Below are 25,601 nucleotides of genomic sequence, written 5' to 3'. Positions count from 1 at the left end.
ATATAAATTATAGATTTTCTTCCCAATTTGTTTTTGTTGTATATATTTAAGAAAAATTATATAACAAATGCAAATATTCTTAACTAAACCTGCACATTTTTTTATACAGTGAATAGATCAACTAAGGTGGCAGGAAATCATAAATCAGTAGGAAACATGTTTAAATAAGAGACATATTTTAAATTCTAAGGAATACATGAAGGACTCTTACTTATTCTTCTGTATGGAAACAAATAAAGTACATTGCTTAGAGTTGAATACAAGAAAAAAGAAAAACAATCTTCCAGGCGCTACTTAATACTTTATAACGTAATGTATCAAACAGCTTTTTGGAAAGACAACTACTGTAAACTTCTATCAAACATTGAACAAATAAAAATAAAACAAAAAACATTCAGTGCTTGAATACAAAAGATTTCAGATCAACCTATGTAGTAAACATTGTCGAGACTTAGCGATAAATCATATCCTATCTATGCTAAGTATTTATTTCAACATTGTTAAACCCAATACATGGATACAATAACTCAAAGATTCTCAGTAATGTGAACATTTTATTATCTAGTAATTTTTGAGAAAATTACTATGATAGACTGCAATGGAGCAGCTTCACAATGAACATATCATCAATTAAATATTACCCATTTAAATTGTTATATATTATTTTACTTTGTGTTAATGGCAAATCGTTTAGAGCCACTGAAGAGAATATTTTCAGCTGTTCCTTATTGAGTGCAGATAGGTGCAGTAGGTATATGTTCTATAGAAGTGTTAGTACATTCCTCTGAGAACTGGAACTAACCATCACTTACCTATGCACATTTCCATTTATGACTACCACAATTTATGAAATATATCACTAGTCTTTATTTACCTGAGCAAAGCTTCCCTTGTTAATGTTTCCTATGGGTTTTTGACCCCATAGTAGTAACTATGGCAAATATGGTTCTCCATGTATTTACCCGCTCTTTTATAATGACCATGTTGCTTTAATTAGAAAATGATACAAAAAAACACACCCAATTATACTGATCATTGTTATCCCCCATTAATTGTGTCATGAAAATTTTTAATTTGATCTAGTATGAAATAAACTACTTGTATTTAATATAACAGTACATGAAGTGAGGTAGTCAAGACACTTCTATCAATTGTTCTGTCTATTAAAAAAAAGATGGCTGACAACTTTCTAATATGGTGTTTTTAATGCAAATTTAGAGCATTTTAAAAGAGCACTACATAAATAATAATAATTAAATGTGAATATTGCTATAGTACTGTACATTCTTTTACTATAATTGATATAAACTAAACCACTTTACACGTTTGTGTACTTGGCCGCTGCCAAGCAGATCCTCAGTGACATAAAGGGAAAACAAATTGTACCATATGTGTATAAACTATACCTCTAAATAATGTAGTCCAGGTATCACATTCTTAATTTTAGACCATGGCAAGTTTGTTGAGGTTTTCAGCATTTTGCAAAAGCAGACACACCAAACCAACACAAGATAAAATAAATTAAACCTTTTTTCTACAGTATAACATTCTACAAAAATAGTGTAGTGATATAATATTATAGCACAAAATGTAAAAAGAAGATGAAGCCTTAATGAAAAATAGTACACACTACTCTTGCGCAGTATGTAGTTATATTGTCTAACATTAATAATAATAATAATAATAATAATAATAATAATAATATTTATATAGCACTTTATTAGTAAAGTTCTTGAGTAAATATGTAAGTTTTGAGTCAGGTTTTGAAGAATTCTAGCATAGGGAGGCATCTCAAACTGTTGGGGAAAGAGAGTCCCATAGAGGAAGAGCCACATAGCTGAAAGCTCAACTTCCAGATGAATTTAGGGAGATCTAGGTACTGTTAATAGTCATTCAGTAAGAGAGACAGTAAGGAATCAGAAGATACTTCAAGTACCTTGGATCCTGGTCATACAGGGCTTTGAAAGCAAGTCAATCTTGAAAACATTTCACAATCTTACAGGTAGCCAGAGAAAGGAGTAGAGAATAAATGTTATGTAGCTGGAATGGGACTGGTTGTTTAATTGCCTGGCAACTGCATTTTGTACCATCTGCTAGTTGTTCATTTCTTTTGCTGTGAGACCAAGGTAGAGAGCATTGCAGTAGTCTAGGTGTGATGATACAAATGTATGTATGACATTAGGCAGATCTTCTGTGGGAATGAAGTGCTTGATTCTGGATATGTTCCAAGATGAAAGAATAAGGATTTGATTCTGGCTGATACCTGATGTTTAAGTGTCAAGCACTATCCAGGACAAAGCTAATATTTAACACATGTGCATGTGTTTTGCAGTTAAGAAACCCCAAGCATAAGTCCTGTTTGTTGGCTATGCTGCAGTCTTCACCTGTGACCTATCATAATGACCTCTGTCTGAGTTAAGTCACAGCCATCAAGTGGTCATCCACTCCTGGAGCTCAGCTAGACAGACATTGCTATAGGGTTATCAGTACCTGGAGCAATGGCCAGGTACAGTTTTGTGTATAATCTGCATAAAAGTGGTAGGCCAGGCCATGATGACTGATTATTCCACCCAGAGGTAGCATGTATACTGCTAAAAGCATGGTAGATGGTATAGAACCCTATGGGTCACCACATGCCAGTGTCACTGGTTACAATGGAACTCTAGATGAAACTCACTGTGACCTGCCAGTGAGATATTACTAAGGACCGTGCCATCCAGTCCACAGAAATTCTTCAGGTACTTAAGTAGAATCCCATGGTCCACAGTGTTAAATGCTGCAGAGAAATCTAGAAGGATTAAGACTATCACCTCTGTCTCTTGACATTACATGATCATTACATTTTTACTTTTATTTCTTAGTAGTTTAATGACATGTATGGTTATTTACAGCAAACATTTTAAAACTAAAATACTCTTTTACATTATGTGCACTTGTTGAAAAAAGCACAGCCTTGGGGAACCTCCCAGCATGTATGAACTCACAACAGCACATTGAATACCAATCAGACCTAGCTAATTTAGTGTTTCAGCACTGGACAGCTCCTCATTAAGTGTGCTAATGCTGACTATTGGATTACCATTATTATTAGCAGTAGCTAAGGGCTTGAATAATGGCCCTCATTCCGAGTTGTTCGCTCGGTAATTGTCTTCGCATCGCAGCGATTTTCCGCTAATTGCGCAGGCACAATGTTCACACTGCGACTGCGCAAAGTAAATTTGCTATGCAGTTAGGTATTTTACTCACGGCATTACGAGGTTTTTTTCTTCGTTCTGGTGATCGTAATGTGACTGACAGGAAGTGGGTGTTTCTGGGCGGAAACTGGCCGTTTTATGGGTGTGTGTGAAAAAACGCTGCAGTTTCTGGGAAAAACGCGGGATTGTCTGAAGAAACGGGGGAGTGTCTGGGAGAATGCTGGGTGTGTTTGTGACGTCAAACCAGGAACGAAACTGACTGAACTGATCGCAGTTGCCGAGTAAGTCTGGAGCTACTCAGAAACTGCTAAGAAGTGTCTATTCGCAATTCTGCCAATCTTTCATTCGCAATTTTACTATGCTAAGATTCACTCCCAGTAGGCGGCGGCTTAGCGTGTGCAAAGCTGCTAAAAGCAGCTTGCGAGCGAACAACTCGGAATGACCACCAATGTTCTTATCATATACTGCAAATGTGCAGTTAGTGTCCCCAGTTTATGTGAACATAAAAAGATGATTGTACTGTAAGTATTAGTGCAAATGTTTTTTTTTCAGATTTGTGTTTTTTATGTAGCACCACAATGGCCTATTTATTTCACAAAATGGGGATATATGTGTCATAAACAAATTAAACTCTTGTTTATTACTGAGCTGTTTTTTTTATTTTATTTTGGGGAGAACAATTCATGTTTGTACACCAAACATCAATAGTTATTTATATACAGTATAACATGCTAATGGAAAGCAATATTACTAATATACTGTATATCCACTTTATAAAGCAATATTCAGTAGAAATGGTTCCATTGAGATGGTTTTAGACTTCATCCAATTATTGCTGGGTTGGCTTACACACACAGAATGAAATGAATTGTATAATAAATGTGTCTTTAAAAAGCTGGAAGTTTCTGCAGAGTTTTTAGATAAGTTCAATTAATGTTACTCTATCTAGTTCAAAAATATCCTATTTTTAACAGTGATTGTCTTTTACTGTACTTGATCACAATAGCACTTAAAACTTTACTTTAATATTTAGAATTGTGTAGATGGTCACTTAGTTACTTTTGTATAATGTGGAAATGAAAAGGTTGAAAGTTAAGGGGAGTTCAGCAGATAAGTCTTCTCCATTAATTTACATGGTTCACTGAAGTTTTTTTAGTTACCTTACATTGGCATTAAAATGACAAACTGAGTAGGCATGCCAATGAAATGATGGAGCTAAATTAAGCTAATTAAGTGATTAAACCTTAGTATGGGCAGACTAAAGAAATGCTTTAATGGTAGAAAGTCATTGATCTTCAATTGTATAATAAATCATACATGCATTTGCAATATGGATTAATATTGGGTCTGATTCATGCCCCAATGGAGTGACACAAAATATGCAATGTATCAATGCTCAGTACATTGCTCATGCACAGGACCCATCCTGAGCATGCAGACATCAGTCATTTGTTTACAGGGAGGGGGCAGCAATTGCCTTCATTTCCCATTTTCCCATTTGTGGGAGTGCCAAAACCAGGGTCTCATCTTCCAATGGAGAGTTCCTGGCCTCAGCGATAAAGATGCAGCAGCCGTCTGCCTAGCCTCATGGGTTACTCAGACAATCGATGGTGTCGCACGTGATCCAATGCTGCATCCTCGAACACAGCATAGGTTCACACAAGAATGCAAGATGTGGCAACTTATCTACATATGTTAGCATGTTAGCATCACTGCTTCTTCCAAGTAAGCAGCAGCAGTGATGTTTCCAACCACATCTGAATCACCTCAATTATTTGTATGTAAACAAAAATATTTGAAGACTGCATTACTTTATTGGTTGAGTCTGTGTGACTGGCGGTCAGGAGACCACCGGTCACCATACCAACACTGGGATCCAAGCTTTGAGATGCCCGGCAGGAGGGACGAGTGCAACAAAGCCCCTTGTGGGCTCACTGTGCTCACCATGCTGCGGGCTCAGTGTGGGAATAGTCCCTGTTAGTTGGCATGCCAACTATTGGGATTGTTAGTGGGTGGGATCCTGGCATCAATACTGTCAGGAGACCACCGGTCACACAACTACATCCCTCACATTATAAGCTGTTATTAGCTGTTCTACCCGTTCTTTACACGGGAGTTTCTGATTTTCACGGTTGTAAATATAAATGAGTGTTAGAAATTTGGTAAATCTATAGAGATATAAATTTGAGACATCTTAATGTAAGTCAATATTAATCCATTGTTCTTGGCATTACCCAAGGAGCATTTGTAGAAGACACAGTAACCCACTGGAGGTGGATTCCAAATTAGTTCCGATTGTCTGTTTGGGCATTATCGTTCAAGCAATGAAAGCCACACATTGGTAATGATGTCATTATGTCAACCCTCTGTTCATCCCCTATGGGGATATTTATTAAAATTCTAATTACAGTATGTAGTTTTCCTATTTCCCACCTGAAGAAGACCTAAATTCAATTTAATCTTCCTAACGTATTGGGCTGTAAGAGAATTAGTAATCAGACAGTCAGTGAGTGAGAGATATGGTAAAAAGTGACAGAACCATTTTTGTAGTTAATGAAATTCTACACATTGGAGGTGCAATCTAAATTTTGATATGATTGTCTTTTTGGGCATTATCGTTCATGCAACGCAAGCCACACATTGGTGATGACATCATTATGTCAACCCACTTTTCATCCACTTAGGGGGGTTTATTAAAATTCTAATTACTCAGTTTTCATATTTCCCACCTGAAGAGTACCTACAGTATCTTAAATTTCAGCTTCCTAACGTAAGAGAATTAGTGATGAGTCAGTTAGTCAGTCAGTGAGTGAGGGCTTTTGCATTTATATATATATATATATATATATATATACTGTACGTGAGGCAGCAAACTGGGACTTAGCAATCAGGAAGCCTGGTACATGTCTGCTTTTAATTCACCACTAATTCATTCATGTCTAAAAAGTGCTTTTACAAAACATGTTAAAAATTATAATTCTTATTAATAATGTGTGTGCTAGTAAAAAAAAAAAAAAAACATTTTACACTTCATACCAAAATAAAAATTCTACTCCTCTTACAACAGTTGTCATTGTGGGTAAAGTGCTCTGTAAACAACACTTTTATTACATATTACATATTCAAACTGCTTCTAAAGCACAGAATGATCTTTACACTAATCATCAAGCAAGCACATCTGTAGCAAAATTATGTAAAATGTTTAAAGTGCAGCATATGTTTTATTCATTCCACTTGAGTGAAAAATTAGTTCTAAAGTTTAGAAGTTATTTCCATCTGATTTTTTACTAGCATATGGGCTTTTGGACAGACAAAAGAAAAAACTATAAATTATGAATTGAGATGTGTTAATTCGCCAAAGTCTTTGTTCATAGATAGTGATAAATATGGTATGCTGTGAAAGTTATTAATGATAGAACTTTAGTTTAGAATGCTTCAGTGCACAGTTCAATGATCTGATTCCATTTGAGATGACACTCATTATGAAATCTGCCATTTAAGATATGGTTTGTGATCAGTTATGATACTCATGAGATCCTGTATTTCAAAATTCAGACATTTGTGTGAGATCTATAGTATACTTAAATGAAATGTATAAGATCCCGTGAGCTTCCTTGTCATTTTCAATTACTCAGCTTTTATACTACTTACATTATCTGTACACAGAGATATTATAGTTTCCCGGAGGTGCTGGTGTTCAAGTGGTCAAAAAGTAAAGGAAAAAATAAAATATCTTTAAGAAAAAAATATTTGTTATAGTATCTAAAGGTGGGCTTAGTAGACTGGTTTATATAACACACAGTTGGCTGTGAATTAACCCTTATCAAACAGAGGTCATTATAAAAGGTCACAGGACAAGACTGTAGTCAACAAACATGACTCAGTCTGATATGTATGGTCGTATTAAGAGAGGAGGGTGCCACCATGTGCAGTGTTCATCCATGCCCCCTCCTTTCTAGCCAGCAGCTCAAAGAGTAGTCTCTGGTGCTGTGCTAGAGTCTACTGCACATGTGCAGGTCTCCAGGAAAATGCCATACGGGGCATTTTCATAGTGAGTACCCTATTGCACATTTACAAACTGACAAAATAAATGTCTCCTATGCCATTTTCCTAGTAATATGTGCAGCACTGCCACTGTAGGACTCTAGAAATGCATTAAAGAACATGGATGCAAGGTGTGCAGTGTGGCCCCCCTGGACCCAGGAGCCATTTTGCACTTTACACTTTGCAGTCATTATAGATATACCACTGCAGAAATTATACTGATAAAGTAGGATTCAGGGAAATTCAGGACTGTTGTTAGATTCAGCAGACAGAGAGGGGGCATGCTTTTTCTCCCCTTGTATTCCCTCAGCACACCAACTATTACCTGCAACAATATCTGAACCTATCTGGTAATAGTATTTAAGAGATATTTGTTACATGTGTTTGCAAAGACATGAATAAGCTGCTGAGCCGCATCAATGCTTCTCTGATGTCAGCAGTCCTAACGCTACATAATAGCAGTGCCCACATAAGGCCATGTGATTTGTCTACTGTAAGGCCTCATGATAAAGGCTCATACAAAACCGCATCCAGACTGAGGACTAGATTTCCTGAGAGCCACCCCTAAGATCTCCCATTAACATTACAAGGACCAGCATGCCTTCCAAGTTCTACTCCCATTCAATGCCTTCACACACATGCAGACAAACAGTGGTAGCTGCTCAATCATTCTGGAGATAATTATACCAGGTGATAAAAAGGGGACGGGTCACAACAAACAGCAGAAAGAGAGGGAGGTGCTTTCCCACCCTGGTATCTCCCTGTAGACAAATCACATGGCCCTGTGAAAAAGCACCCACCCACCCTCTGCTGAATATAACAACAGTCCTGAATTTCCCTGAATCCTACTTTATTAGTATAATTTCTCCAGTGGTATGAGCCTTTATCATGAGGCCTTACTGTAAACAAATCACATGGCCCTATGTGGGCAATGCTATTATGTAGTGTTAGGACTGCTGACATCAGAAAAGCCTTGACACAGCTCAGCAACTTATCCATGTCTTTTCAACGCTTACACATATCTCTAAAAATTCTATTACCAGATAGGTTCAAGTATTGGTACAGGTAATAGTCAGTGTGCTGGGGGGACACTGGGGGAAGCACCTCCCTCTCTGTTTGCTGTTTGTTGTGACTCCTACCCTTTTTTAGCACCTGGTATAATTATCTCCAGAATGATTGAGCAGCTACCACTGTTTGTCTGTTGTTAGATTCCCAAGAGGCTGCAGTATCTGACAAACTATACGGCTTATTCTGAGTTGTATACGCAGATGTAACTTGTTTTTTGCCATAGCTATATCTGTAACTTATGCTAATGCTGTGCCCGATTTTTTGTAATGCTGAGATGGCCACTTGCAGCATCTTGTGATGGTGCATTTCTGTCTCTGTGCATCTTTAGATGCACTATTAATCACACCGCCGAATCTTGCACCAGCCATATGGCAGGTACAGTTTCTCAGTTTAATCATGGCCTCCTGTGTGAGTGGCTGTGCATCTTTGGATGCAGCCACTTACAGCAACATGACCCACATCTGCTTAGCCATCTGCCTGTTACCTCCCAGGACTACCCAATGAGTTCAACAGATCGTGAGTCCAAATCTGTTCTGTGTCTCTGAGTGCTAACAATCAGGATGCATACACTGTGCAACTGGGATGCATGTCCAGGCTCAAAACATACGCCAACTGTGTACAGCATCAACACTGCATATGACTCAGCCCCTATTAATATAACACATCCATCCATTATTACTCTCTTTTTAAATTCCAAATTATTGGGTGGCTATAACTACTGTCAGCATACTTTAAAGATACCACTTCCTGTAAAAATAATAATTCTACTACTAATCCCAGTAGTGGTATCATATCAATCAAAAAAGGGACTAACATCAAGTAAAATAATCACAAACATCCACAGCAATATGGTCAGTATTCTATGCAGAAGTAGTGATAGTTTGACTAGTAATACACCAAGAATTAGTGATAATATAACCAATAACATGCCCAACATTACTAGTAGTATGGTTAGTAACATGTCTAACATAGGGGGTAATTCAGATCTGATCGCTGGGCAGCGATTTTTTCAGCCCTGTGATCGTATAGTCACCGCCTACAGGGGGAGTGTATTTTAGCTGTGTAAGTGTGCGATCGCATGTGTAGCAGAGCTGCACAAACTTATTTTGTGCAGTCTATGCACAGTCCAGGACTTACTCAGTTGCTGTGGTCACTTCAGCCTGTCCGGGACTGGATTTGAAGTCAGACACCCTTCCAACACTTGGACAAACCTGCGTTTTTCCAGACGCTTCTTGAAAATGGTCAGTTGCCACCCATAAATGCCCTCTTCCTGTCAATATCCTTGTGATTGCCGGAGCGTTCAGAATTTTTGCACCATCCCATCGCTGACCAGTGATCCTCATTGCTATGGTCCATCGCACTTACGCATTGCAGTGCATATGCATGCGCAGTTTAGATCTGATCGCAGGCTGTGAGAAAATGCATCCTAGCGATCAGGTCTGAATCGGATGCATAGTACTAGTAGTGTAGCTAACAACACATGATCAAACATGTGACCAGTAATACACCGAACATTAGTAGTAGAGGTAGTAGTAATAACAGTAGTGGTAGTTTGGACAGTAACATATTTTTAGCTATTAGTAGTATCAAAAACAGGGATAGTCTCATGTATCAGTATTATTTTCAGTAAAATGCCCAACAGTGCCAGAAACACAAAAGTTTCCCTAACTTACTACTCTAGTACCCTGTCTACTTTTATAGTTTAACCAAAAATGGTAACACAAACTTATTATTGTGCTTACAGTATAAGCAACACAGCACACAATGTCAATGGACCAGTGTGTATCAAAAACTGAAACGTTTTATAACTTTAGATGATGATTGCCAGTTATACACTATCTAGAATACATGCTGAATATATTCATCAAGTATAATTATTGGCTTATTTTAACTTTTGGCTCAGGGAAATTAGTCATTATAATATATATAACAAACAAGCATAACCTACTGTAGCAAGGAATTTTTAAATGCTATTATATTTTGTTTAATCAACATATACAACTTCTATAACTTAACCATGTAAATTAGCCACCCTAGAATCCAAAAGTGGTTTAAATCTACACAATCCAAGGCATGGATTGTATTTCCAGTACATTTGTGTAAGTCTTATTTCCTGAAATGCCAATATCAGAAAAAATGGGTGAGCGGAGGAAAATGGTTTCTTTCAGTTCTTAGCTATTTGTAATTTGGCTGAATGCAAATATGGTAGATAAGCCTAACGGTGGGTTTGCTAAGAGAATTCACAAGTTGTATCTGCAACACAAGTGGATCCTGGGTTAGCTGAATGTTAATTATTTTCACAATAAAAGAAAACGGGCTTATTTCCAAAGTGGCATCTTCCTGGGGGGTTATAGGGGACAATTAAAATGGCACTTTAACTTTTCACCACCAACCCTCTGGTAAGTGCCCCCATTTTATAAATAAAGCCCAGTGTCAATCTAATATCTAATCATAAGTGCAGGAAAGTTTGTGTATGATCTCAGGATTCTTTAACTATAATTGGATTTGTGTGACTCAGAAAATATTATTGTACGCTTGATTTTCTCTTTCTTGTTCAAAAGTCAAATGTGTTATTTAATGTATTATTTAAATTAGATTTCAATGGAATGGTGTAAATTGAATAAAGGTGCTATAACACCATATGATCAAATAGTCATTTACTTCTCATTAGTCTAACCTTACATCCATTATGTAAGCTAAATTCTTACTACTGTAGATGAGTTTCAACATACTGCATTTATGCCAATTTCACACTTTTACTACACTGCTCTTTATGGTTTGGAAAGAATTTACATAGATACTAAATCAGAAATGCTAATACTGACTACTTAGTTATACAGCTAATAGAGACATCTAAATTATTAATATTTTATTATTTAAATAACTTCTCTCATACATATATTTATATATAAAATGTACATAGGCAGTAGTAAGTAAAAAGGTTCTTTTTAAATTGTGTATTATTAAAATAATAATTGCAAGTCCTTTATTAAATGTGTATTGGAACATTTTATTAAAAATGATCAGTCCTAAATTTATTTTGCAACAAGTAATGGTAGTCAATGAAATGTTCTATAGTGGGTGCACTGCAGGCTATTTTCTCTCTGAACGCACAGTGCAATATGTCCATTACCATAATAGCCTAACAGTGTTTGACTCAGAAAGAAGCAAATATAAAGGAAAAAAAATGTCTGTTTTTCAGAGGCTCAAATTCATTTTACATCTCCTTGTCCTGTTGTGAAGACATGCTTTAATAGAAGCCAATTAATACTTTTGATTATAGTACATTAGAACCGCATTATATAAACAAATGAAATAATTCAAACATATCTCACCATTAGAACATGTACCTTACCTTTGGTTCAACTACCAGAAGAAAATGTTAGTTATTTGGGAAAAAAGCTTACTGTACATTTCAAGAGGCAATATGATTCTACATTGGCCAGGGATTAATTATGTGAGAGTTATCCTGTATCCTACTATCAAAGTGATACCCAGAAGAATTTAAGAGCTCTAAGAATGAAAATCAATGAGATATAAAGTTGTTATTATGACATACACATAACTGTGTATTGGTAGTGGTGTGTTTATAACTGATCAAATAATTCATCCCTATAATAATATATTTCTCTAACTTTGAATATTTTGTCAGTTGTTGGTACTTCTGGTTGTATAACCAGGTCTCTGCCCAGGGTGCAAGGCCAAGTGACAGTATGGTTGCTGCCCCAATGTAGCAGTCTCCAGTGTGTAGGGGGCTTTGAGAGATACTAAGCTCATCTTTAGGTCATGCTAGCTCCCTATCAACAGCCTACTCTTCTGTCACAGAAGATTGCAGAAGTGCTCTGGTAAGCAATTTGACATTGGTGTTCATTGGCATACACAAATAAGTATAGGTGTACAGAGGGCTACCTAATGCTGCACACCTTCAGTGGAACGTGCTCCTCCACTCCAGTAGACTCTCCCCGACCTTGCAAAGCTTCAAATGGGCACTAAAAACCCACCTATTCATCAAAGCGTACCCTTTCCGATGTATAACCTAGTCCTGAGGCTGCAACTCCATCCCCCTGCCTCATGCCTTGAACATCTCTGCTTTGCGTACATACTGCCATCAGGCTACCTCCCGCTTGCTTGCACCTCATGTCATCTGTCTTTCACCCCTTCTCACTAGATTGTTAACTCTTCAGAGCAGGGCCCTCTTTCTTCTTGTTGTCAAAGACCTCTTCTTGACGCATTTCACTCACAGCTCTCTCCTACTCAGCGACCATCTTTACCAACTTTTTCTCCTGCTGGTAAAGGCTCATCTCTATCTATGGCCACCAGCCCCAAGTAGTATGATGATTACTCCCTCGCTACTTACATCTTAGCTGTATTATGTTTTGAGAATTGTGGTGCTCTTTGTTACATGTACTCTATTTTTGTTATTTATTTACTGTAATGCTAAGTTTTGTCTTCCTGTACTGTTCTTGTGTGGCGCTGCGAAACACTTGTGGCACCTTATAAATAAAATGTAATAATAATAATAATCTCTGAATTCTACTAATATCTAAAGTTTGCACTTGATCCTCCATAATTGCTCCTGGCCACTGGTTTCCTCTGCAATATGCACAGCTGAAAAATTTATGTTTGTCAAAAGAAGCCTAGTGAAACTGGTGTATCTTTATTCAATAAAATAAGCAATCATTATCTGTGATAGTGAGAGCACTGTAGTTCTAAAAATATCCCCTGAAAAAAATGTATTTATATGTTCAGCATCTATCAGACTCCTTTTGAAGCTGTTTTGCTGATAATGCATAATATCACACAGCAATGTATTTTATTCATTGAATATAAATTGCCTTCTTACAAATTCTATAGAGGAGCAGAATCCATAAAGCTCCCCAGAGACTTGTTAAATAGCCATGATAGCTGGACTGTACCAATCATTGCTGTTTTATTCTTCTCACTATAGATTGATGTTAAACCTGCTATACACATTAGCTATGTTCATGCTTTGGCTCATTTAACGGAAATCAATATAATGTACAAGACATGTTTTGTTTTAAATATGTTCTTTACAGAAGTTTCCTTACTGACTAGTTAAAGAATAATTCCTGTTAGATTAATGTATGTCTAGTACAGTATCCTGTAGAATAATGCTCTGTACTTGAACAGATACAGTACTGATGCAAACTGTGGCCTATCTTGCTTGACCTCCCTCCCATCAAATTTTGTATTGAGTTACCCTCCCTGCAGTTAAGTTTGTGATTCATTCATTAGCTGATGCAAGTAGGCTGCAGGCAGTTTGTTGATTATGTCACAGAAAATATGCAGATAGCGGCTTTTGGATGCATGTTAACTACTGTATGTACTATGTAGCAAACATGCATCCAAAAGCATACAGTATGTATAGTACTGTATGTTGTCATTTTCTGCTACAGTCATTGCCCACTGCTGTGATATCTCTGCATGCAGCCCTGACACACAGAACTGCATTTTGAAAATATGGAGATAAACACAGAATCTTCTACAAAAGGTTTTACAGTGGGAATAAAATCTAAACAATAAAAATGTGTCATGGGCAAATTTCAGTTTTATCACAAATATACTTAAGCCACACTTAAGGAGTATTGTTAGATTCACACACAGCTAGGAATGGTGGTGTACACATTGACACATATGCTATAAATATTAAAGAAAAACAGATCTTATTCCTATCTCCCAAAGCTAGTTAAAAACGTTCTTTAATGTGTTTTCACAAATTTGAAAATTCAGTTGTTTGAAGGAAAATGTGTGCAGTCGTACACTTTGATAGATTTGTATGTGCTACTAGATTGCCATCTGGTACTATTCTCAAGTAATTTCTCATTCTACAATATATTTCCTTTGGTAAATATAATAAATTCTTTATTGTCACTTTTATGACAAGTGTATGACAGGCTAGACTGTTACAGTAACCTTCTCATATTCCTTCTGTGCCCATACTGTATAAATGGTATCTCTTTCTCTAACTGACTGTCCAAGCCTCAATAACCTAATTGTTGTCATCTTCTTCTACATCATGTTTAAACTTCTGTTGATTACTTTGCTTTTGCAGTTGACTTACTATAGCTATCAAAAGTTAACCTTTCAAGTGACCTGGTTAATGTATTTAATTTTGCTAGCTACAGTATTGTTCTTAACACTGTTTATTTTTATTTTTCTACTCTTTGCACAGTGCTCTTACTTGCATTGTGTTTTGCTAGGACTCATTCACAAGGTTGATTTTTGACATCTTCTAACAAGTATTTGTCATCTGGTCGATCACCAAGTGTGATTTATAGAAATCTGAGAAGCCAATGAGCAGCAAAACTCAATTGGAGTAATTTATTGTTTCTCTAATACCATATAGGCTGACTAACATTTATAAGGTGTTACTTTGCAATCCTTCCTATGCCGACTTATATTCACTTTAGTTTGATATAGTTTCCAGCGTAATACAATGCAGTGCTGGCACATGATCTTTCATCTTCTGTATATTCCCCCACATTTTTAGGGCATTTTTATAGTTGCATATGTATTCATTTACACTATCACCTATGCTATGGGAGATGGTGATGGTATTTTAGTCTTTTAATACTTTCTCAACCTAGGCTTCTGGAGTCCGTTTTTGTATATTTTAAGTTATCTATCCTTATTAGCAGCACCTTCACTTAAGGCTTCCATGACTGGTAGTAATGATTACTCAGGATGGCAAATGTGAGATTTTATTAAAAGAATTTTTTCTTAAACTTGTGGCTTTCACTCTTGTCCTGTATCTATAGCTCATTAGCAACAGATAACTTTGTTTGGAGCAGTATGCACAAGGTGCTTCTTACACTACAGAAACACATCTCACCCGCTCTTCTAGTTTACGGTCTTCTATGCCTTCTTTTGAAACTTTTCTCTGACAACTAAATAAAACAACAGAACACCTGCCTCTTACTCTGTCTAGATTACTGTACCTGATTACCACAACTCACTGACTCAAAATTTTTTGAATAACTGAATATGCAGAATCATCATATACAACAAAATGGGTTGTCAGTATGGACACAACTTTTTACAATCCCAAAATCTGAGTTGTCATAATTCTATATTTTTATTATTATTATTATTATTATTATTATTATTATTATTATTATTTGTACTAATGTGTAGAAACTTCAAGTGATTCTTATTGGAAAAATAATAAACCTATGCATTTGTTGCTTAGTCTTCCCACATACCACTACTCGCATGTACATTCATTCTATATGTTTGCTCAGAACCTGCCTTTTTTGCAAGTTACTGAACCATAGTAACTCATGTGCCGTCAGTTAAAGTGAAATATAGTAAGGCAAAATCCAGGACACATTAATGGAAACCTTCATATAACATTCGACACATTAAGATATGCGCAATGTGGCTTGTAATTGGGCTGTGCAATATGGCTGGCAATAGCAAAGTTGAGCTTCAGTTTTATTTTTAGATGGATGATCATGGAAATTCATGAATAAGAATTTTGTTGAACGTTGTGATTCACACCCCTGGTTTTATAATAATCTACCTTCTTCCCTCCCTTCTTCTTCTTCTTCATACAGTAGTGATAGAGCTAAATCTCAAGAACATTTTCACTATGCAGGCTTTACATGCTGCCTCAAGATAGTTTAACCCATTCAAATAACACAAATTTGTACATTAAGGTGATTTGCATTCAGAAACTTCTGTTACCGAATATGTTTATGGATTGCTTCACTTCACCATATAGCACATTCAAAAGTTGTAAAAATATGGTTTTTGTTCATTCAAACACATGCATATTCCTTCTCAGACATTTTATGTGTATATATATATATATATATATATATATATATGTGTATATGTATATATATATGTGTGTGTGTATGTATATATATATATATATATATATATGCACAGAGATCCACAGTGGCACTACAAAGTAAAACACAGTACTCACTGCTATTTTGCAATGTTTCAGCGCCCTGAAGTACTTTTATCAAGCAATCATGCTTGATAAAAAGTGCTTCAGGTTGTTGAAACATTGCACAATAACAATGACTACAGTGTTTTACTTTGTAGTGCCACTGTGGATCTCTGTGTAATGGATGTTCTGCTGAACAGCAGCTTGGCTTGGAGGGCACCCACTTACGCAGTGTTAGTGAACTTATAAGTTCCTGTTATATAAGGCTGTTGTAATGGTATAGACTTTGTTTTGCACAATATTCAGTGTGTTATATTTATTTAAAAAGTAATGTGTAGATAACTGCAAAAAAAGTGTGTGTGGATAGATTGAACTCATAAAACTGCTGTATTGTGCTGCAAACATTATTCTTTGTTTTTTTTTGTTTCATAGTGTTTTGATTAGCATATGTCCTCTAAAAGGATTTTAATAATTTTATTATGCAAATTTGGTATAAGTTTAAAATTGTTGATATTGCAAAATTGAACCTAATTGACAGCAGGGTGAGGAACTAATTAGCTTAATTTAAAATGGCTCAAATTGAGGCATCGCTTACTGTGAAGAACATTAATCAAGGGAATAGTAAGTCAGTCTGTATTACAGGCTTAATGATATTATTCAGAATAGCTGTTATTATAGGCTAATTTTTGACATATCCTAGCACAAGGTTAGGCAAACAGATAGGAGAACCTATAATATATATATATATATATATATATATATATATATGTATATATATATATATATAAAACTTTATTGTTTTACTTGGGTGTATATTTTGGGGACAAAAAGAGAAATGTAGTCTATTCATAATATCTGCTGAGATACCAGCAAAGCTTTTGAAATTGTTCTCACACTGCATTTTCATTCTGTAGATATTACAGGCTTATTGAAGATTCCATCGACCCTTGTATGGTGTCTCCACTTAGTGTAAAATGGCTTCAGGGAATCTATTCATACATACCGGCAGAACTTTGCAAGGTGAGGAGCAAATCCCTTCAGGGTTTAACAAAGGTATGTATGGATTTGTGTCACAATTTGCAAGCCGTTCTCATTGCTATTAATACATGAATATTTGACAAGTACAGTGGAGAAATTATTCTTGTGCATACTACCCTCTAGACATAAAATAAGCCATTCTGCAAAACAGATGATCTGTTCTGAAAATACAAATGCAACAAAGAAATGTTTCAGCAGTGAAAACAGAATGTCCTTGTATTCAAGAGAGTTCAATGATTTAGTAGAACACTCAGAGATTTTCAAACAAAAATTAAGTTTTACATATAAAGTTTCTAACCTAACCAGAACATTCTAAAAATTCTGGAATTATGTAAATTGTATTTCAAAAATTCCCTTTAAACAATTGCTTTCAGTTTTAGTATCTTGTTAATCATGTGGCCTGAAATCTTACTTTACAATTTAATATTAAATTAGAATGACCTTTTAAAGACAAAGTAATCTTGAAAGGCATGAGTAGGAGATTTATGCAAATTTAGTATAGAAGCGTAAGATTGCATCATACCTCATAACTGTCCTGATTTTTGTATCAAAGCTTAGTTGGACGGTAGGAGTATCATGGCAACAAAAAAGAATTCTCCTTAGTGGCGCTGCACAGGTGCAGCAAAACAGATAGTACCTGATAGGTCACCAACCTATATGGACAATGGAAAAAAAGAAAAGGTACAATCTCACTGTTTGCGCTCCAAATGTCTCTTCACTTGGGTAGTCCTCACGTTGGTAGTAAGTACATGAAACAGAAAATATAAAACAAAATATAGTGTAATACTGTGGATTAATAAAAGTTCTTCTCCCTTGTGAAGTGGAGAAAAAATAGGTGATGAAGAGAAAGTCCCAATAACGGTCAAACGTCCACCTTCTTATAGGGTCACCCAGAATGATGTGTGGATAATTTGACAAGGGGTTCTTACACGTATGCTTACTTGCAAAAGTGCAGTAGAAAACACATAAAGGTTTCTTTAAAGGAGGAGTCACTTGTTTTTTCTTTAAGCCATATGGTGTGGATGGATGCCACTCATAGGAACCAAGGTGGGAAACAGAGATGGATTTCAGCTGACAAGGTTACATCCGGATATAACAAGGTGTCGACGCACTGCGGCGTCTTTTTCAAGATAAAACAGTGTATTTCACACTGGTGTGTAGCATCTCATATCTGGTCAGCTGTATCTATACAGCTGACCAGATATGAGATGCTACACACCAGTGTGAAATACACTGTTTTATCTTTAAAAAGACGCCGCAGTGCGTCGAAACGCGTCGACACAGTGTTATCTTTTCACTATTGTACTCATTCAGGGGAACATATGACCTTGTTATATCCGGATGTAACCTTGTCAGCTGAAATCCATCTCTGTTTCCCACCTTGGTTCCTATGAGTGGCATCCATCCACACCATATGGCTTAAAGAAAAAACAAGTGACTCCTCCTTTAAAGAAACCTTTATGTGTTTTCTACTGCTCTTTTGCAAGTAAGCATACGTGTAAGAACCTCTTGTCAAATTATCCACACATCATTCTGGGTGACCCTATAAGAAGGTGGACGTTTGACCGTTATTGGGACTTTCTCTTCATCACCTATTTTTTCTCCACTACACAAGGGAGAAGAACTTTTATTAATCCACAGTATTACACTATATTTTGTTTTATATTTTCTGTTTCATGTACTTACTACCAACGTGAGGACTACCCAAGTGAAGAGACATTTGGAGCGCAAACGGTAGGAGTATCATGTCTTAAATTACATAGCTATCTGGGAATAGGTTGTGCCAATAAATGAACAGGGCATGTTGTTTTTGTTGGGAGAGTAGGCAGTTGTCTAGAACATCCCAATATTCAAGTTCCATATGTTCAGCAATATGTTGCATCCATCATTATTATGCTTGTTTTTATGCATGGTTGAAATGTAAAAACTTTAAAATAGTATTTCTGAACTAAAATATTTATTTACAAAAGCCCCCCTCCTTGGAAATAAATATTTTAGTTCAGAGATAAATACAAAATTTACAATAAGTAAAAAAGATGTTTTGAGTGGTTACAATATATTTTAAACTTAATTTTTATAATTTTATAGGGATTAAAATAATAATTTGATTTTAAAATCAGCAAAATAAAAAATACAATTGTGCATCATAGAAATAAAATGAAGAACTCTTATTTTGTGATGACAGTACTGAGCATCTTTGTACTGTTTAATATAAAAATGAGTGTTGATAAAGAATAATATACAATTTCTAATATTATGTGATTTAATTAAGGGGATAGGTTAATAAAATGTAGAGCCTGCTTCAAAGTTGAACTTAAGTCAGTTTATTGGGTGGGCTTGTGATTGATTGCACTATCAATGTGTCTGAGCCATGCATACTCAACTATGTAGGACTTAAATTCATACACATATCAGCTGCATCCCCATTTTGTAAAAACTGGGTGGCAACTGGATGTTCTGAAAGCATGTTGTGTCTACTATACTGTATGTAATAAACATTGAGGGTTATTAAGAGTTGAGAGTACACAGAGATCTGTCTGATTTCACATGGTTTTCTGGCATCATGCATGGGGCTAGTGTACTGTAAATGTGAGCTAATAGTGATAATGGCTACTTTCACAATCAGATGCAATGACATGGTTACCTATAGCTGTTCAGATGCTGGAATGTTCATTGCGCAAAAGGTTAATAAAAACTGAGATCAAAATTAAGTGTAATATAGTTATGATTGAAACCATTGTAAATACTTGCATGTGATTTTCAGATAGTGCATCCAGCAAGATGCCACTGCAATTACTGGAGGCTCACTATTAGTAGAAGATTTTTACTGGGGTGACTGTACAGTAGCTCTCCCGCCCTTAGGTACAATTCACCAATTATTATATTGTTGATTGTAGGTCTCACCCATGTACAAGCATCATGTTGATTGATTGATTGATTGATACTGGTTGCTAGTGACTGTGGTGACAAGTTCAGAAACTGCTGTCTTGGCAGTAGAGCAGGATTATTTACTGCCCAACAATTAATATTTAGAATTTCAGTTAACAGCAGAACCTGATAAAGGTAACTTAAAAATGAGTTTAAAGTCCTTAGTCCAGTCTATCAGTTGTGCGTAAAGGACTCAATGGGAACAATTCAATTGATTGCAAAGTTAATAGCACTGGGAAGGAGGTCCCAGCGCTATTCAATTCACCAAACTGCTTTGTCCGAGAATGCCCATACTCGTGCCTTAAACAGGGTGTTTATGTGCAACAACAAGCACTCTGACATAACTGCACTGCTGCATAAGGGCACAAAACAGCATTGAGGCACTAATTTTGTTGAATTTATGCTCAGACCCCCAGAGGGTTGCGATCACAAATCCACTAGTCCGCTAGAGCAACGAGCTAAATTAAATAGTGTCAGCACCACCTTCCCAGCTCTATTCACTTCGCAATCAATTGAATTAACCCCAAGGTTTTACATTTGTACAATTGAAGAAAGTTCAAATCTTGCAAATGAATTGTATTAAATATGCAAAACCATGTCCATACCAATATAAAAATGTAATAGAAGAATAAAAAGGTAATCTGTAACAACTCTCTTCCTTAAAATTCACATAATTGAAAGCTTCCAATATGTAACTGGAAAAACAGATAAACCCTTAATATCAGATAACTGCATATGGTCTACAGCATGGGTCTTCAACCTGTGGCCCTCCAGCTGCTGTGAAACTACACATCCCAGCATGTGCTGCTACAGTTTTGCTATTAAGGTATGCTAAAACTGAGGCAGGGCATGTTGGGATGTGTAGTTCCACATCAGCTGGAGGGCCGCAGGTTGAAGACCTAAAATATTTTCCAACAGTGTTTTGAGGGCCTAGAACAGAGGTTCTCAAACTCGGTCCTCGGGGGCACACACAGTGCATGTTTTGCAGGTCTCCTCACAGAATCGCAAGTGAAATAATTAGCTCCACCTGTGGACCTTTTAAAATGTGTCAGTGAGTAATTAATACACCTGTGCACCTGCTGGGTTACCTGCAAAACATGCACTGTGTGTGCCCCCGAGGACCGAGTTTGAGAACCTCTGGCCTAGAACATAATAAGGGCAGATATAAGACCGATATACAGTGTTTGTTTCATGCCTTTCTTTACACAATAAACATAGGATTATCCCTTTCAGTTGAACTTTACAGGATTGTTTTTTTTAATATAATTACCAATTAATGAAATATATATTAATCTATACATATGAATGACAGTTTTTTTAAAGTAAAATTGTTTGATTACAATGAATTGATTACTGATATCATATTAATGAACAGATTGTAGGGGTTGTGCGCCAAAGAAAATTTCAATGAAAAGAGAACAGCTGGTGCCCAGATGTAGAATATTATTGTTTTTTGTTTGCTTTTAATAATAGTTATATGCCATCTATTATCTTCCAGATACCATTTGGAGTATTTAAACTTTAAATATATATCACAAATGTAATTATTTTAGATTCCATTTGTCATTACATATTAGCTCCTTTTTAAAGATCATGTAAACCCACTATAAAAGCCTATTAATTAAATATACCCAGAATAGAAGAAATATTTATACTGCTGTTTGGTAAAAAAAAAACACTTGAAAACAGCTTTATAACACTTGATGGGGGTATGGTTTACATGCAGAAGAGAGTAGTAGATCAAATAGTTTAATGATTACTTGAGCTCACCCTGTAGTTGGCTTTTGTCTTGGCTTTAAAGAAACTGTAAACTCACTGATACTAATGTATTTTAATTAAGCTCCCTGAAATAAACTATAAGTAAGAGAGAAAGAAGGGAAATGAACTATTAGGAGTCTTTGGCTTGATTGATGTCAGAATTATCCAAAATGATAAACATGCCACTCTTTGTATAATTTAATTCATATGCTAATGCTGTCTTAAGACTTAAGTGAATGGAGACTCACCTGAACTACTACAGTAACATGATATAAAATATTATCTTTTCTCTTGTTCTGTGTTATCACCATCCAAAAGATCTTTAAGTACTGTAAATTCTCAGAGAGTTTAAATAAAATGACCCCGTGTTAGAACCCCATACACACCACCTGGAAGTAAAGATGTGGAGTTCAGAATTCCTAAAAATGAACTAGCAGGTGGTAGACATGACATTAGATGCAGGTGTTTCCTGACTACTAGCTAAAGTAGCAAATCTAGAAATTTGGACTGATAGATGTAAGATTTATGGGATGCCAAAGATAAATTACCAAGGAGCTCATGTTCCAGTTCCATAATGTGCTTTTATGCTCAGACATCTATTACAGCTCACAAATATTTCAGGCCAATCTATCTGTGTACAGCTACCAAACTAAATGCTGTGTCTCATACCCATTTTTAATGTATGAAAAAAATTGGCATGCTGCTTGCATTGTCTGCTCAGCATATTTACTACTTGGATACTTCAATTACACATCTCTCTGTACAGAACTAAGCTAAATTATATAATATAGATGTGAATTTCCTAATATAGAATATATTAGGAATATATTATAATATATAAGAATATATTATAGAAGTTGTTCATGAACATGCCGCATTCTACAAATGGGAATTACCTACTAGATGAAAGATTTGGACATTTTAAACCTCTTTCCAAAATGAGATATGCCCCCTCTAGACCAGCATTTTCTTTGAGGTACTGGTAGATTAAGAAAGGTTGACACGTTGGCCAAATACAAGATCATTTCTTTTTTCATTACTTATCTGCCTGTTAGAAATTTACTAGGTAATATTTAGGAATTCTAATTTCTACTAACTGTGCTGGAAGATGATGTAGTCATGGATCAGGTGTTTGCATTAATTGACAACATCCCAATAGTCACCGTGCCGTACATTGCTTTCTTTGCACCTGCTTTCCCTAAATGATTTTAACAGATTAACTGAATGTTATGTATTGGTTTATAGTTGGTTTACAGTTCTTTTTTTATTACCACAATACCACACCATCACCTTCTTCAATGTTTTCTCTTTGCTGTAACCAGAATCAACTTTCAGACTATGGGTTGCCATACTAGGGATCTTCTGCATATTTATATATTCATTTATATTTCTATATATTCTTTTTTCTTCTTTTTCTGCTGAACATATAGTTCTGTTCTCATAGATCATTGCTGAAGTTGTGCCAAACATCTCCTCTGGGCACGCTAGGTCCTGTGGGACACTGCTAGCATAGGGACCTGGTGGCTAGTTGCACTGGACCTGGTGGCTCACTTGTGCTAAGCATCTCTTGCTGAATGGTATATTGAGACTAGATGTGTGATGATTCATTTATACCCAAATATTCCTTTGAGACAGGTTTTCTTTTCTTCAATTTACTTGTTATCAATATCTAAAATGTTATTATACTGTATATTGAAATTTTGAGGAGGCACATATTATATGGAAAAGGTAGCACTGCTTTATACTGCAGGGAAAGGGATCATTTTAGAAGTATATACATGCATTAGAGTATACATTTTTCTATCTATTTATCTATCTATCTATCTATCTATCTAAGTTCTCCTTCAATTTATGAATTAAATTGAATAGGTATTCTTAACTTAATTTGTACAATTTGTACAATTTATATTCTATATATTGATGTAGGGAAATGCTCTGAAATCAAAGTAATATTCCTTGCAGAAATAAATAATAGAAGCAATTTTGAGTGAAATACTTAAGCCAATATTCTCACCAAAGAAACATGTGAAGATGCTCATCCAATAATAGCTGCCGTCTAGATTAAACAATTTTAAGTTTTAATTGAATGGACATATTTCTACTATAAAATATAATTTCAGAAATTCACTTTTGGCACATGAATTCACAAGTTAGTCCAGACTCACTAAAAATGCACCAAATACTTAATGCTCATTTAAAAGCAGACCAATCTCCAGGCCCTAACATGTGTCTAATATCTTGTAAAATCTTATAGTATTTATTGTTCCTATATTATACTCTGGAAAAATGTCTAAATGTTCTCTTTTAATACAGATTTACAACCCAACTACATTGACTGCAGCAAAACACAACTGTGTTTCTTTACTGGCCATTAGTGTCATTAGCTGGGTGTAAACATGCCCAGTCAATACACTGTGATATCGATCAGTTCATATGTTAAGACACAACTAGCACTAAGCAAGGTTTGCTTCTGCACTTGGTTTTAATGATGAGTTCTAGCAAGGTGTGAAAAGTACAGGGTTATACTTTCTGATAACAGATGACTTTTTTTTTTTAATATGCTGACTTGCAATAATACAATATTTGTATTTTTTCTTGTCAATAGCACCATATCCTATCAAGGTATAGAATTATTTGACATCTCAACAGTTTTTTCATTATTATTTTTTTTATTTATATTAATTATTTTGTTGTTATATTGCATAATTATAAATTTTATTGTACTACAGGTACAAACAAAAACACACACTTTGTTAGACACATCAGAAGGTTGTCAGTACTTAGCCCTATCCAAGGGCCATTTAAGTAACTCCTCAGTCAGGAGTTCACAACAAGATCATGAAAAGTCTACCAATCTGTAAAAACTGGGTCATCTCTGATTAAATGAATGCCAGAGGCTCCTGAACATCTGGTTATGCTCCCAGCCCCCTGGAAAGGTTGGCAAGCCTCCCAGAGCCATCCACAGCCCTCTGCACACCTCCTACCAGCAGTGCCTGTAAAAGTGGGTTGTCTGGAGAGGCCAATTACGCAATTCATTGTGAATTGCATCATCGTAGTCCCACCCCCCACTGTGCAATGTCGGTAATATGGGCATTACATAGCAGTAGACCTGGCCGCAATGATGCAATCATGTATCCCTGCCCCCAGACCATCCCCTTTTCCAGAGCCCCACCCCCTCTTCTGATCTATTTTGATGGGAATAATAGAAAGATATTTTTTTCTTTGATTATTGAAAGAAAATAAAGAGCAACTCAATTCTGCAAATCATGGCTAGATAATGGGAGAAGCATTACTCTGCAGTAATTAATTTTTTTAGCTAATGAAACTTGTCCAATGGACAGAATTATATACATTTTCTGTAGGCCGTGTCCTTGTTTGCATTCTGTGCTATCAGTAGAACTGTAACCAGAGTTTACTCAGTTATCTCCCAAAAGCAAATAAAACTTGTATAACCCCAGAGCTTATATCACATTCACAAGAACTAGAAGTGCACTACTGTATTTAAGTACAGAGTTTACATTACCATGAGAACTGTAGCATTTTGAATCTGTGACAAATAGAAACTAAGGTCCGGATTTATGATTGTAAGTAAAGCAAAAAAGCAAGTAACTTGTGTCTGTTGCCATGTAAGGGGTGCAAATACTTGTACATTT

At 35.8% G+C, this 25,601-nt stretch overlaps 1 protein-coding gene across 1 annotated transcript in view; it reads left to right on the top strand.

The window, feature by feature from the left end:
* LOC134934622 (dynein axonemal heavy chain 3-like) overlaps window positions 1-25,601 on the top strand; it is a 1,803,147-nt gene that overhangs the window by 265,533 nt on the left and 1,512,013 nt on the right. The window contains exon 7 of the mRNA XM_063930015.1: window positions 17,139-17,277. Within this exon, the coding sequence (XP_063786085.1) occupies window positions 17,139-17,277 (139 nt within the window). The remainder of the gene's footprint in view (window positions 1-17,138; window positions 17,278-25,601) is intronic.

This window comes from Pseudophryne corroboree, chromosome 6, assembly GCF_028390025.1.
Source record: "Pseudophryne corroboree isolate aPseCor3 chromosome 6, aPseCor3.hap2, whole genome shotgun sequence".
NCBI classification, from domain to species: Eukaryota; Metazoa; Chordata; class Amphibia; order Anura; family Myobatrachidae; genus Pseudophryne; species Pseudophryne corroboree.
The sequence above is the reverse complement of the archived record's forward strand: the minus strand, read 5'-3'. Positions and strand labels throughout refer to the sequence as shown.